Here is a 15,962-nt window from a genome sequence, read left to right as displayed (position 1 = left end):
GAGACCTAGCAACACATCAAATTGCACCGGAAAGATGGCGTATTATAGAACTGTACACCCAAAACCTATATAATTTTATTAACCAATGTCACCCCAATAAATTCACTAAATTTTTTTTTTTTTAAAGAAAGCACAGGAGGGAGGGGGTAGGGGAGCACTGTTCAACTAGTAAATAAAATTATAGTCATAAAAAAGACAAACTCAGAAAATTTTAAAAATTCATTTTGGTCTTTATTTTTATAGGATATGGAGCATGTTTTCATAAATCAGTTTTACGTGTGCGACTTTTTGTAACATCAAAAGAAATACATTTTTCATAAAATCCTCATTACTGAAAGTTCACTTTCAAATAAATGTAAGTTAGATGGTGGAACAATATGTTTCCACATATTGCCCAGTGCAACACTGACAGTTACAATTAAAGTATCCTGGAAGCCTGAAAATGAAGATCTATTAGAACAAGCAAATTTACTTCCATTCGTTTAAAAAAAAAAAAAAAAAAAAAGAATTTTAATTTGCAAATTACGTATTTTACATGCAAGAAGAACTTTAATGCCTATGTCCCTCTGAAATAAATGACAATAATGATTTTGAAAAAAAAGATGCGAAGAAACAAAAATAAAAGAAAAAAATAGTATGCCTTTGAAAATTGCTGAATAAAACTAAATGTTACAGTTTCTCTTTTTTTCACAAATATTGGCACTGTTTATTCCATATTTATATAAGTCAGTTTCTGTGCATAAAAATCCTAATAGGATGTAATGGTTTGGGTCAGTCTATTTTTCTTTACTAAAGAACTCCTAACTTCTAGATTTTAAAAATTACGCTCTTGCATTTGTGTTTTAGTATGAAACACAAATATATTTCTTTATATCAGTGGCAACTGATTAACAGGCATGTTAAGATACTTTAAAAAAAGTCTTGTAAATATTATCATTTAAAAAAATCCTGCACACAATCACAATACTGCCAGGATCTATGTAGTGCACCCACACGTGCCTCTTTCTTTCTATTTCAGTCCTTTATTACAAAAACTTATTCGAAGGAGTTCAGTAAGACACACCATGTGGATAATCTGGGGTTTAAAAACCCATGGCTCTGGGCAACAATTACAGTTAATAACACATCCATCCTAAAATTTTCAGGCTCAATTCACCAGGAAAAAACATTCTGGGGTAACGACTTTTTTGCACACTGACAATACTTCTCAGACATCAGCTAGGCCACAAGTGAAGGGAAGTGACTTCTCTCAAAGGTACAGGGGAGCAGCTGAGTTTGAGATGGCACACCCCATACATTCTGCTCGGAAAACACGAAGGCATTCACAGAGAACTAAATTACGCGCTGAAAGATGTGGAAGGTTTGTCTCTGCACTCTCATCAACAGTGATATCGGTCCCTAGTAATTAAAAAGCAGAAAGCATTTTCATAAACACAACTGAAAAGGACGGCTCCACCCAGAATGCCCACCACAGGATCAAAAACGTGCTCAGAGCAGGCCGGCACCGTCGTCCTGGCATTAGAAGCGTGAGCATTTTTGGCATGCTGGATGTTTTGCCATTTCACGTCAAGTCACTACAATGAAGTGAGCCATTTGAGTGACAAACAGCAAATGCACCCTGGTCCTTCAGGGCAGGAAGTATCTAGCTCAATGTTCTACACATAGTAGGCGCTTAAAGCATGCTGGTAACTGACAGACCTTGTTACTCAAGAAACCTGCTGATTATATGTAACACTTACTGAGTGTACCCAAAAAAAAGGTTAAGAACATGACTTAACTATCTAATGAAGGTGCATGGACATGACTTAAAATAGTTCATAGAGTTGTGGTACTTCCCTAAAGGAAACTTGTAAACATCTGGTGAATACCTAATTAATGGCAGAACATTTAAATTGGCCAAAAAAAATGTCCAGAAAACGTTTGGCCCTTCAGCACCCAAAGCTCCCAAAATATGTGAAAACATCTCTGCTAGAGGAACTTCAGTAGTTTGAAAAATTTCATACCTGAGTGACTTAAATAGGTTCTCTCCTAAATTTTAAATAAGTGCAAGGAGTTTCTACACTCAGGAATTGCATAAGTTATTTTTCCTCAAAATAAAACATTGACTGATATAGAGGTAGCACAACTTACTAAATTAATTTTACGAAGGGAAAAAAGCAAGGTTATTTTCAATCATCTTAATAGAACTATTACAAATATTAAAAATCTTCCAATCTAGGCTTCCTTCTACCTGGTTTTGGGCATCTCATTATTCCTGCTCCCTTTTCTACTGCAAGGACACTGCTTAGTCCAGACACCCTTTGGCCCTGTGGCATCTATCGCAACATCAATGAGAGAATCCGGCATCATCCACCTCAGGAAGGTGAGGAAGAGAAAGTTGAACACAGCCAACAAAGCGAAAATGCAGCCTGTTACCGGGCCGCAGCGAGACATGAGCCTGTCCAGTCGCCTGTCCATCGGTAACACAGTTTCTCCTGACACTCGGTTGTATACCTGGTGGGAGAGAAGCCAAGAATGAGGACCGTGATCTACAATAAACAGCGACCAGGAATGTTTTATAGATAGAAACAGAAGTCGCTTACGTGTCGTCGATGTTACAGGAATGATGTGGTTAATGAAATTCATTACAGTAACTTACTGTCTTTTGATTCAACACTCATGGAGGACTTATTCTGGACAAAACCCCAGGCCAGATGCCATGTGATACAGAGACGAATATGCCCCAGCTCCTGGCTCCCAGGGGATCACCACCGACTTTAACCCAACTATGAGGACTCTAAAGCGCCGCGAGGTGAGAGGCGCTCCTCGGGTCCCGCTGCGCGGGCCATGTTTAACTCAGCAGGGGCTCCCCGCAGCAGGGCAGGCCTTCTGAGATCCTCTGCGCGGCTGAGCAGCTCTCCCCACTATCTGGCACGCATCAACCGCACTCAGAGAGTGACAATCTAGGGAGCTGCTTTCTGGGTACAGAGCAGCTCTTCTTTCCACAGCCATGGGAGACCATGCTGCTGAGCACGGATGGTGAGGAAATACAGAAACATTCCATGAATTCCAAATAAAAGGGGAAAAGAGATGGGGAAAATCTTAGTACATGGCATAGGGCAAACACTGGCAAAGAAAACAGAATTTACTGCTGAGAATTGGTAGTAGGTGGCTTGCTTTTTCAATCACTAAGCACTAAACTAGGAAATGTTTTTAAAAACAAAGATCTTTAAACATATTTCTTTTGAACACATCAAATGGGCCAGGATAATGTGAACTGCATTTGGGCATTGTGCCCATTCTCATGTATGAGATCTGTAAAGAATCTCCTTTTGAACTCAAGAAAGTTACAACGTGAAATACAAGTTCTGAAGGCTAATGGCCTTTGAAAGATACGGGATGTTTTCATCTAGCTTGTCTACCCCAAGGGTATTTGAAATACTTTTCAATCAGAATTATGTTGAGAATTATGCTGAGACTGATGAATCACATCTGTTCAATTTTCTAAAAAGCACAGTTAAACTAAGGAGGAGGGGTTGAAAGGGATCAAAATGTCCTGGGTGGGACAGGTAGAATTAAAAGAGCAACTACAAACCTATCTGTGTGTTCACCTTTATTTCTAGGTCAATTAATTTATGATCCTCATAATTTATGATCTTAAGCAACAAAGTAATTTACTACTATGAAGAGAACAACAGGTTAATCCATTATGGACAAAGATTAACTTTTTTTCTGAATGTATACTATAAATCACTATAGAGTATAAAATGAAAAAATACAGATGTTTCACTATTACTTTAAGAAAAACTAAAGGAACGTTTGTGGTTTAAAAAAATCCTAATTAGCTCCTTTAACATATGTGGACATACTGTCACCAGAGTTCTTTGCCCCGAAGTTAATATTTACAGTACCTCAGACTTCCAAGGTTCACAATGATGCGATCAAGAAAGTTAAGTCACAACTTACAGAGCTATGGTTATCAAGCAGAGTAAAGCATCACTGAAAAAAACCGTCTAACCAAACATCCCTAACCACCATTCCCAAATGCCACCTCTGCTCCTAAAGGGCCATACAAGAATCAAGGGGGCGCCTGGGGTGGGGTAGGCACGGGGACAGGAGGATGCAATGGACAGCTCCTGAAAAGGCTTCCTAGGTGATTCTGACGTGTGTTCCCGGCAGGTAATCAATGCTCCACTCCAACTCCCAAAGAAAAAGGTAGTTATTTCATATGGGTGGAGATATTGCAAAACTCCTAGAAGGCGAGAGTGCCTCAGAGACATTTCAGTCAAAACTGTTAACTCAAATATCTCACATTTCAATGGAAAGTGTATTATGACAATTTTTAGAGATAAGAGTTTTTCTGCACTTATATTCAAATGAGTTCATTTTATGGATGGAAATTTATAATTTAAACCAAGTAAGACAGCCTTACAGTGGAAAGCTATTCTGCTCACTCAGCTGTTCCAACCTGCTCTCTATTTCTGGCTAGAAACTAGCTGCTCCACTGACTACAGTGAGAGCATAGAGTACTTGTCTAAACTACTATCTTCTCCATGCTCCCGAATGACTGAGCTTCTGGTTCACAATTTCTATATACCAAGCAGAGTGTTTCCATCCAGTGTGTTACGTGGCAATAAGAGGCATGAAGCAGATGAAGTTATGAGATTAAACAAAGGACAAAACCAAGTGGAATAAATGAAGTCCCTAAATTAAAACCAGGAATCATACTCTCCCACCTAAGGGTATTAATCTGTGTCCTACACCTGTCCTTTCGGAAATTCTCTATTGCTGCTTTTTGTGTGTGACCATGCTTCCGACATCTGTCATGTGCATTTTGAATCCTAACTTACTATGTTTTGCCCAAAGATGCAAAAGTCCTTTTCCTGTAGAAAACCACAGTAGTTAGCAAGAGTGACACAAGTGTTTTAGGAAATAGCCTGAATTAAATATTTGCCAGTTGCTGCAATCAGACTAAGTAAAACCGTATCTTTTCTAACAGACCTATACACTTTAGAATTCTAAACAGTCTCAAGAAAATGTCTCACAGAAGATTTTAATATTACTTCTGCCTCTAATGGCTGTGACTTCTAGAAAATGCTGTAACTTCTTTATGCCCAGTTTAATGAAAGTGCAGACGGCACTACTGCTACTTTCAGATGTCAAATGCAACGATCTGACAAGAAATGTAATGTCTAGCACATACCACAAGCACACAGTTCACGTCTTTCATTTGGGAGAGACTTCACAAATAAACCTAAGCAATACAACAGAAATGGTAAACCTGTGTAAGAAAAAGCCAACGTGTACATGAAACATCAGGAATTCACACCCAATCTTCAAATACCCCTTTCTTGGCAGGTGACATACTTTTTCAGTTCTCTCTGCAACATTCCTCCAGGTGTAGAAAGTCTTTACTACGTTATGGATTTTTTCTGGAGCCGGCAGTGCTCCGGACTTCAGTTGGGAAATAGCTTTTTCCAGTCCCTCACACAAAGATTTTACAGAAGGCTCACATAAAATAATAAGATTTTCTGGAAGCACTTCCGGGATTCCACCAACCTTGGTACTTACAACCTTAAAAAGAAAAAAAAAGGAAAAAAAGAAAAAAGAAAAAAAAAACAAAACACAAAACATACGATCCAGTATAAGTCATATCTCAGGCAAAGCAGCAAGACCAACTTAAAAAATTACTACAGAACGTGTCTGATCAGTTTTCAAAATATATGCACAGAAACCCCGACAACGTGAGCCCTCAAAGCTTTTTACCTGTAAACCACAACTGGCTGCTTCCACAATGGCCATGCAGAATGCTTCAGTAAGGGAAGTGTTAAGAAAAATATGTCCTTGAACTAAGACATTTCTAACATCCTTGTGTTCTAAGGCTCCCAAGAGACGCACTCTGATTTTTGAAATGAGAGAAGAAAGAGGACAGTGAAAATCATGCTACGGATGAAAGAAATATAATTTATAAGCCAAGCGTGCTATCCATTTTATGCTTAAATTCCTATTGGTTCTAATGCTTTCCATCTCAAAAAATTAATATTGCCAAATGCTGATCTAAAAGAAACAGTCTTACTGAGCTGGTTGGTTAAAATGCAGATAGCTACAATAGTTCTCACTTTCATCACACATATCAAATTTTACTGTTCCCAAAATGAGTTTGCATTGAATGAAAATATTCGTACCCTTTGATGAGTACATGTTAAATGCCATTCCTAAATAGGAGAACATCTCTTTTAAACTGATGTTCCACAGGCACACCCCTTGCATGTTACCTAAGTTACTGAGCAAGAGAAATGTTCACCTCTGTATGTGCAGAGCATGATCTGGGCCATGCTATTTGAATCACAGCTCAGTATGGCTTGAAAATCTGTAACCATTTCCAATCAAAGCAGTTAGTTTTTCATGCCTTCCACAGTGCCTCCAATCACTGCCCCATAAAGTCAAGTAATATTGGGCCAACAGGAAAAAAATCAAATAAAATTGTGAGTTCTTTAACTAGGGTTTCCCACTTTATATAAATTTTTTAAAAATAAGCCTTACATTACATTTTACATCAGCTACATGTAGGAGAAGCAACCCACTTAATACAGGCATGTAGCCAAAACCAAATTTAGGTCATTGATATTTTCTCACCCAAGACAATATGGAATCCATCAATACCTGTCATGTAGCTGGTATCTTTCCCGCACTTCTTCCAAAATTATTCTCTTTGGTCCCTCTCCTCCAATTATAAAATTTAAATCTTGATATTTCTGACAGAGTTCAGGTATTATACCACTAAGCAAATCGGTCCCTGGAAACAGAAAATAAAGTTAAGTGTTGAAGACATTAATATTTAAACTTTAAAAAAAATCTACTGAGAATCCACTCACTTTGAAAAGTATTAGCTATGCCCTCCTTACATAAAGAAATGAATTCTCTAAAACCTTTCCTGGGAGGGTAGAATGGTTCACCCAAAAGCTGCAAATCTTGAAGATACACAGGCATGCACTGGTGCCTTCCATGCATCCAGTCTGTGCACTGTTCTGTTTCATTCCAGCATAATGTTCTTAAATTATTCACTCGTGTTTATGCATCTCCCACTTCTAGGAAAGGTATTTGAGGTAGCTAACATTTGAGTTCAAGTTTTCTACAGAGCAGGACGGCTGACTGGGGATCTAGATCCTGTCCCACCCTTTTAAGGAACAAGCTCTTTGATGATGGGAAAGTTTCCTGATGCAGAATATTAAGAGACCTATGTACCTAAAGTCCAAGGTCTGTTCCAGCTATCAAGTTCTGCTACCTACAGTTCCACTTCCTGCCACAGGAAAGGGCTACGCAACCAAGTATAACTGCTGTCTTCACTTTGTGCACAACGCAATTTATACCGAGGATTCTGTAGTGAATGCTATGGTATTAGCAAAATTTAAAAGACTAGTCCATCCAAGCTCGCTGTAGCCCACTTCCCCGAAGGAGAGTAAGTGAAGGTGGCAGGACCCATCAGCCAGACTGTTACATTCCAGAGAACAGAAAGATGCATCTTTGTACCCTTTTTCCTAATGAAATACTTTTCTTATAATATGTAAATACAACCTCAGGTAATGTAAAGCAATAAAATAAACCAGGCCCTCCTAGTCTGAAAGTAGCTATCCAAAGTGTTAACAATGTTGACACTATTTGAGAAGTTAATTCATTAACAATTATAAATTATATGCAGAATAAAAATGCGAAACATTCCAGGCAGTTTATTAAGAAATGAATACATACACACATACACCCCCCCGAGAATTGCACTATTGATCTCCCTAAATACAGGGTGTCCCCCAAAAATGTATACACACTTTAATAGCTGAGAGCTGTTACATGAAAATTAAATGTATTTTAATAAGCACTGCCTTTATAATTACTCAAAGTATGTGTCTACATTTTTGGGGGGACACCATATACAGGCAGATCAATTATAAAAAAGATGGTGGGACATATAATATACACAGGTCATTTTTATTGAAAAACTCAAAATAGAATTTAACTCTGCTAGTATTTTCAAAATGACCATACTAGCAAACACAGTCATATGTGGCTTTTCTGAATTATGAAAGTTTCTCCTTAAAATCTTAGCTATCTTTGTTTCAAGTCTATTACCAAATCTATCAATAGGATTTCTAGTTAAACCAGAAAGTAGTTTAATGACTTTTAACATTTAGCCTCTTATAATTCTTTCATTTTATCTTTCCTTGCTTTCCCCTCTCCCCCTTCTAAAACAAGGTTAAGAACCCATTCTTCAGGTAAAAAAACAAAAACACACACATAGAGTAATAATCATAACTGCTGATAATAGCTACCATTTACTGAGTGCTATATCAGGCAATGCACTTTAAATACAGCATGTCACTTAATCCTGACAAGTGCCTTATAAGAAATGGAACTGATTAATATTGTCAATTATCTATATTATTCTAAAAACAAAAGCCCCCCCCCCCCCGCCCCAACAACAATAAAAAATGTTCTGGTGCCTCTAAGAGTCGAACACAGTGGAACGTACAGAAGGACTTTCAATCTCCATAGTTACCCAAAATGGGCAAGGAAAATGCCTGATTCGAACTGCCTTTAAAGTTCAATTTAACAATATTTTAAAGAATCTTCTGAATCTATACCTAAGATAATGGTGACTGGGCTGGGGTGGAGGAAACAGGAAACTAACTCAGGAGGAGCTGAATTCACGTTTGTCATCTGTTACTTACTGTGTAACCTGAGCGAATTACTTACCCTCTCTGAGACTGTTTCTTTGTCTCTTACATGCAGATAGCATATACCCTACAGCTGTTGGGTCAAGTGATGCACAGGCTCTATCAACTGCAGAACATAAATGTAAGCTGTCGTTACCACTACCGCCAGAACTGGGGCTCGCCTGCACATTCGCAGCAGCCCTGTGAACCCCAAACTGAACAAAAGGGGCTCAAGAGAAGAGGGAAGCAGCCAGCCAGGAGACCTGGGTGATAAGACTTTGGATTTATCCTGTCGCTTACTTAATACATTCCAGTGGGCCTTTCATATCTGGTCCAAATGAACACCTAAGAAAATTAATTTGTTAATCATTACTGGATCATTAACATAACTACTTGCATTGGGGCTACAGATGTGGCCGTTCCTCCTCAGAATATTATTTTTTGCATGATCCCTGGCATATGGAGAGGGGTCGATAAGTATTTGTTAAATACTGAATTGATAACGGGAAAGGCCGTAACTTCACCCTGCTGGTAGTTAGCTCAGCTGGTTAAAATACCTGTTAGTGAAGTACAGGTAACAGGTTTAATTGTTGTACAAACAGTTAACACTTTGCTGACCAGGCACGAGTATACACGTGTTTTCGTGTCCGAACATTGCTGACCGGTCACGAGATAACTCGTGTCTGCACTTACATTAAGTAATTTTAAACACCTTGCTGACTGGTCAGGACAGAATAGTCGGCCGCACAGGCGAGCTATGGCTCGAAATAGCCAGTCAACAAGTTAATTTTGCTCTGAGCTTTCACCATGCATGCACCATACCTTCTTAGCTAGCTATCCCAAAAAGATTTACTATTTGATTAAGAAAACTTTTTAAACACATTTTCTAAGTTACAACAAACACATCAGCAATATCCCGAGGGATTCAGAATAGAGAATGCTGGTCCATTACATCTTCTTGGCTAGAGGATGACAGCAAGCCATTGCTTTCATCCCAGAAAATGCAGTTCAGTAAGTTTTATCACCAATCTCTGCTTAAGAGCCCAATCAACCACGGCTCTCCATTACAACGGCAAAGTGGACTTTAGGCCACTCCCTAGTACACTGGTACACTTCTGATCCCGCCGCTAAGCTTCACACTTACCAAGAATCAGCTGTGTTGTCCCCAAATCTGTTCGATGCCAGCTGCACTTGTTACTGTGTTGGGTAATTTAATTAAAAGCACAGAAACTGACTTCCTATAAAACAAGCTGAGTGGTTTGAAGAATAAAGTCACAGGAAAAATCTCATCAGATTAGGGAGTATCCTAAACCACTGTATAAAATCAAAAACAAATGAAAATCTAGAAGCACGTTACTTCATATGCCTTTAAGTTCTCACCCCATTTAAAAGAAACCAAACTGGCAATTGTAAATGATGCTTTTTCAAGGTAACTGCAGGAAAGATGCAGCTCAAATCAGTGGACTAGTACTCTTAAGCCTGCAGGCCTACATCAAACTATTGGCAATTCAGTGCCCGTTAATATTTTGAATTGAACTCAAATATTTAAGGGGAGGTTATATATTACCTTTTTAATGATTCCTTACTTTAATTTTGATTACTGGATAAGTTTCCAAAGAGCATCCAGAACATTTATGTTTGGATTAAACAGGCTGTTTCAGACTTAGTAAATGAGGCTCTACAAATTCTACTGCAGCAACCATGAAGTGCTGCAGAGGCGCTAAAAAAGTCCTCCCTGCTCGGCCGGGCGTGGCTCAGCGGTTGAGCATCGACCTAGGATCCAGGCGATCGGGGTTCGATTCCCGGTCAGGGCATGTGCCCAGGTTGCGGGCTGGATCCCCAGTCGGCGGCGTGCAGGAGGCAGCCGATCAATGACTCTCATCATTGATGTTTCTATCACTCTCCCTCTCCTTTCCTCTCTCTGAAATCAATAAAGATATTAAAAAAAAAAAAAAAAGTCCTCCTTGACAACAGCACTCATCAAGTACAAACTGGCCTAAGTACTTCATAGGAACCATCACTGAACCCTCACAAGATTCCCACTGCTGCCCAAATTACACAAATGAAAAAACTGAGACTCAGAAATGTTATATAGCTTGTCCTCGATCACAGAATGGGACAGAGCCCGCCCTTTCCTTCATCACTTACCTGCCAATACATCACAAATGTCTCATCTATCATTAAATGAAATACGCAAGCTACAAAGTAATGTGCAGAATGAGCTCAATGATTGTGAATATTTGCATAAAAGACAGGAAAGCTATAAATTAAAATATTCACTAGTTATCCCTGAATAGTAACAGCTGATTTTAGTTTTCATCTTTGTGATTTTCTCAGTTTTCAATATCTGCAAAGACAAGACATTACTTTTGCAATTAGAAACCGGTGGTAGGCTTGGCCCTGTACGTCTTACCACATGTGCAGGCTTGTTTTAACTTTTAAAAACACCTGATGCTGATCTGTTACATGGCATCAGGTGGTTGTTTTTAAAGTGACTATTAAAACATCAAAGGTTGTGGGGGAGGTGGCATTCACCACTGTTCCAAAAATTTTTTTGAATGTATAAAACAATATTCAACCTTTCTTTGCTATATTTAATGCAGTAGTCATAAAACCGTAATACAAAATAAAAAGCCAAACAATCATTATAAACAAGTATTCAACAGCTTTCTGTAGGAAAAAAAGTGTGCAGTGCAATTGTAGCTATCGTTTCATTTCATTACCTTTTCTGTAAACAAGTCTGCTGACAATAACAATAGTTATGCTATCATGCCTTCTAAATGGGTCTGGAGTGAAGTCAGTAGGATCTACAGCATTAGGAATGACGGACACTATTTCAGGATTCAATGCTGCTCTTAGCACAGTGTTTTCCTTACTAGTGTAAGAGACACAAATTATGTGGTTTGTGTCACAAAGAGATACAGTTAGAAGCTTGTTTGTAAGCACCGAGCTGACATCAGCAAATCCAAAAAGGGAATGGTCCGTGAAGACTGTACGGAGCCCCATTGTCTTGGCGTGGAAGAGGGCGTCATGGGCCATGGCAGAAAAGGAACTATGTGAGTGGACTATCGTGACTCTCTCCCGAACGAATATGTACCTGAGCAAAGGCAGACTGTGAAAGAGGGTCGTGGCTGTAGACTGGTTGTACATAACTTTCAGAGGCAAGTAATAGACTTTGAGGCCTTTGGTGAGGTAACGGATGCCTTTTCGATTTCCGTAAGCATGGGTGACAATTATGATCTTATGTCCTCTTTCAATCAGGCACTGAGACAGCTGGTAAATGTGGCTTTCCACGCCTCCCATATTCGGGTAGAAAAAGTCCGACACCATGCATATATTATGAGCACGAGTTCTACATGTGAAAAATCTTCCAGGGCGAACAGAGTAGAGCGCAGCTGAGGGACCATGGCCATGCCCACCTCCTCCTCGACAGGCCATGTTGAGATGGTTTAGGCATTAGTCCTTTAGAGCAACCCAGTTAAGATATGTCATCTAGTACCTGAAAAAGAGAGTAAAAGAGGATCCCAGCTCAGAGAAATGCATTCCATATTCCAAATCCAGACAAAATATGGCTTTGACATTCATATAAATTTGTTAGCTTTTCCCCTAGAAATAAAACAAAGCATATCATGAATTTACTCGTTTGACATTTACCTGCTTAGCACTTGCTATGCGTCATACAACAAACTACACTCTGCAATGTCCTTATATCTTAATTTTGCTTTAAAAGACTGCTACACATAATTTCAAAAAAGAAGTTTGTTACACCATAGTATATAATAATTGGCCATGCTAGCAAATCAGTTCATTCTGATAATTACATATTAGGGCTCTTTACAGAAAAAGGGAGCCAACCCCACTCCAGAGCTTAGTCACTGATTCAGTGAATGTCATAAAGTTCTTCTAGTATTATGTTTGTGATTCACACTGAAATATACCTGGAGCTAGAGCTGTCTTTTTGAGAGCAGCTTTTTCAAGTGCCACTGGTAGCACATGCTGCAGACATCCGCATTTTCTCCTTCCTTACTCAAGGAGAGTGATGAAATCAAACTGTTCCCTTCATTTTCTTAACCTTTCTTTCAGTTTACTTGGGCCTTTCTGCCATGAGTGTCCCTCCCTTCAGTTTGGAGCCTGAAGATAAAGACTAAACTAGAGATGGGCTGAATCTGGGGCGATTTTCTACATCTAAAGTAGGAAATGTTTATCTCAAGGGGACTCCTAGATCCTTATCAGTGCAAAATGCCCACTCAATACTCAGTACTATTACAGACTTTTTAACTTTTAAAGCTAAAGAGCATTGGAAACCTACTGAAACTCTTCCTCAGCTTGACAAATGAGATTTCCATGGCTCCAGAAACTCCACTATACCATGGGAAGCCATCCTAACCGCCTCACCTTCCAATTTCATCTGTGAACTCAGAAAACGCAAATTAACTGCAGGTGAAAAGTCTTATCTATTCTCTCCAACAAATTCATCTATATTTTAAGTATATTCTCAGAAATACCCTACAAGTGTTTGTTGACCAGAATTTACTACTTAATAGTCAATATTATCAAATACTGAGATTCTTCAAGTTCGTACTTTTAAGTGGCTTCACTATTTTAACTGGTTTGTCACCTAAACCAGAATTTCAAGTTCTAGTCAATTTAAAAAGATCAATGATAACGAAAACAGTGAGTAATGAACCAAATGAAATCGGAGTTTTTCATCGACCTGTGAGTATGCCTACTTCCATCAGGTTCCATGGTGTAAAAGCTCAACAAACGGTACAACCACAAAATCTTAGATTTTAAAGCTAGAGAAACTAGAAGATCTAGTGATCTTACACCTCTTACTCTCCAAACGAAAAGCCTGATGAGTTGAGCGGTTTGTCCAAAGTCCTCACGTAGCCACTTAAGTGGCAAATGCGAGATGGCCGTAAATTCTCGACCCTGGCCAAGGAGTCCCTGGGCAGTCACGAGCAGCAGAGGTGCCCGAGGAGCCTTGGGGAGACCAAGCGGGGGCTCAGAGTCAAGAGGACGGTGCTTCCCCCCACCCCTGGGTACTGCCCCGGCTTAATTCACTGAGAGGACACTGGGGACCACCAGTGCCAAGGAACGGATGACCCTGTTCCACCGAGTCTGCTTTAGCGCATCCTCAGCCTACTTGAGAACGGAGCCCCTCGATCCCGGTTTCCAAGCCACAAGCCAGGCCAGCTTCGCCCCCTCCACCGCCAGCCAAGCTCCCACGGGGACAGCGCGGTGCCACCCGGAAACGGCCGACGGTGCCAGCTCAGGTAGGTCCGACGCGCACTTACCCGGGAGTCCTATGGCCGCCAGTGTCCGGACCTCCCGCGGCAGCGGCTGGAGTCCCACCCCTGGGCTCCCAAACACCAATCCTGGGCGTCCGCGCCGGAGCACCGCGCCCCCGGTGCGGCCAATGACAAAGAGGCCCCGGAATCACGTGCGGAGAGGGCCTCGGTCCCCACTCATCAGCGAGCGTTGTAACAGCAGCGCGCAGGCGCATGTCTCCACTCTGTTACGGAAGAATTCTCTCGGTACTGAGAGCAGTAATCGTCGGCTTAACCTTTTATATGAGTTCCTAACGCCGCGAACCTCTGAGAATCGGCCGCGGTGTCTTGTTGCACAAGCAACCCTCTAGGGCCCATCCGCACGTTATTGAGCCAAAATTCCCAGCGTGCCTCGCAGGGACCCTTTCGCGCTGCCGGGAGTTGTAGTCCGGTGTCCTTTGAAGAAGAATCCGAATTTACAAAGCTAATTCCCAGAATGCCCGCAGTTCTAAACCTGGATCTCGCGCAGGGTCGGTCGAATGCTCCGGTGGGGTAGAACCTTCGTTGCCTAGTTACAGCGTCTCTTTTCTGGAAGCCTGTTTTCTCTGGCTTCGGATTGGAAAGACTCTGGTGGGAAGGTACAGAAAGGCGGGGCCGTGGTGGCGTTTTGTTTCTGATTATCTGTGCTACAGCAGAACCTTGCTGGCTCTCACCATTCTGGTAGCGTTTCCTGATGTAGCAAATGAAAACATACAAATAAATAAAATAAAGTCCGATTTTTTAAAAAATTTGAATTTAACATCAATATTTTTTTTTATATAAGTATATCCCAAATATTGGAAACTTTATAAAAAGTTATTCGTCGTTTATCTGAAATTCAAATTTAACTAGACATTTTGTGTTTTATCTTGCAACCATAGACTCTGGAGAAAAAAATCTGAGCTGAAATATCAACTACCACTCAAACTGGTTCAACTGGCTGTAGCGGTGCTTGGCCAAGAAGCGAATTCATCAGTGGGAGTGGTCTGATCCACCCTTCACTGTCAGTACTTGAAGTTCCCCAGCCCTGCCCTGCATACTTTCAAGAATGAATGCCTTCCTTGACACCATCACCAGCGCCCCTTCGGAGCCTGTAGAAAACCTATTCATCCTGAAAATTTCAGCTCCTTTCTGATGCTCTCCCCGAACCTTCAGAGAGAAGCATATCCTCACTCTTTTGTCTTTTGATAGTACTTTGGCCATTTGCTGATACTGCTTTTATCAGGTGATATTCAAATTGTTTGCCTGGCTGCCGTCCCCCTTCCTCCTCAACCTGATCCTTGAAGATTTTTGTCTTCTTGGAATCTTACACGGACTTCTTTCTGAAAACTGACAATTGTATTTGCTTGTTAAATGTCTGCCTTCCCAGGCAGATAGTAAGCTGAGGCTGGGTCTGTTCCTGGTAATAGTGAATAAGTTTTAGTTGTATTAGTGAATTTCTTTATCCAATGCCAGCACAGTCCCTGACATATTATATACCCAATAAAATGTATTGAAAATATTTTGTAGAGTGTACCTCATAAAAATTACAGTGCAGTGATATAATTCAAATAGCGTTTTGGTTGTAGGATTTGAAGTGTATTAATGAGTTAACCTTAATGAGTAAGGCACAGGTAGGAATGGATATTCTGCTCTGTGTTATTGAAGCATCAGAGCATAAAAGTGATGAAGACTCAAGGATATTTATTCAAGCTTAATAATTTGCAGTTGGCTTCACAGATAACACCAATGCCAACAGATGGTATACAACATTGCTTTGGTCTCCTTTTCATTTTCGCAATAGGTTAAGACAAAGAGTGTGGGCAGACATCCTGAAAGGTATAAATGAAGGTTAAGCCTAATTTATTGAGCCCCTGGTTTGCCACTACAATAGTTCTGATCACAATACAATTTAGAAATTGTACCATGACTCTTTTAAGATCTCTATGCCAATACTCCTTCAAAAGAGTTATGATTTTTTTTCAAA

General features: G+C 40.2%; 1 protein-coding gene across 4 annotated transcripts; it reads right to left on the bottom strand.

Annotated features, from left to right (window-relative positions):
* Positions 1-129: 129 nt before the first annotated feature.
* Positions 130-14,096, bottom strand: PIGA (phosphatidylinositol glycan anchor biosynthesis class A). 4 transcript variants are annotated; one of them, XM_081125681.1, is made up of 8 exons: positions 13,985-14,096; positions 11,411-12,186; positions 8,728-8,814; positions 6,643-6,775; positions 5,746-5,878; positions 5,347-5,553; positions 2,231-2,493; positions 130-1,398 (listed from the first exon to the last, which is right to left on the bottom strand). In XM_081125681.1, exons 2-8 carry the CDS (start codon positions 12,123-12,125, stop codon positions 1,380-1,382), a joined length of 1,557 nt encoding a protein of 518 aa, XP_080981807.1. In that variant the 5' UTR covers positions 12,126-12,186; positions 13,985-14,096; the 3' UTR covers positions 130-1,379. The 4 variants fall into 4 exon arrangements, with proteins under 4 accessions (XP_080981807.1, XP_080981808.1, XP_080981809.1 ...); XM_081125682.1 differs by lacking the exon at positions 13,985-14,096 and adding an exon at positions 13,515-13,558; XM_081125683.1 differs by lacking the exon at positions 8,728-8,814 and having other exon boundaries at positions 13,985-14,073.
* Positions 14,097-15,962: the final 1,866 nt, after the last annotated feature.

The sequence above is a fragment of the Miniopterus schreibersii genome (genome assembly GCF_964146895.1).
Source record: "Miniopterus schreibersii genome assembly, chromosome: X".
NCBI classification, from domain to species: domain Eukaryota; kingdom Metazoa; phylum Chordata; class Mammalia; order Chiroptera; family Miniopteridae; genus Miniopterus; species Miniopterus schreibersii.
Note: the sequence above shows the minus strand (reverse complement) of the source record. Positions and strands in the feature narration are given on the sequence as shown.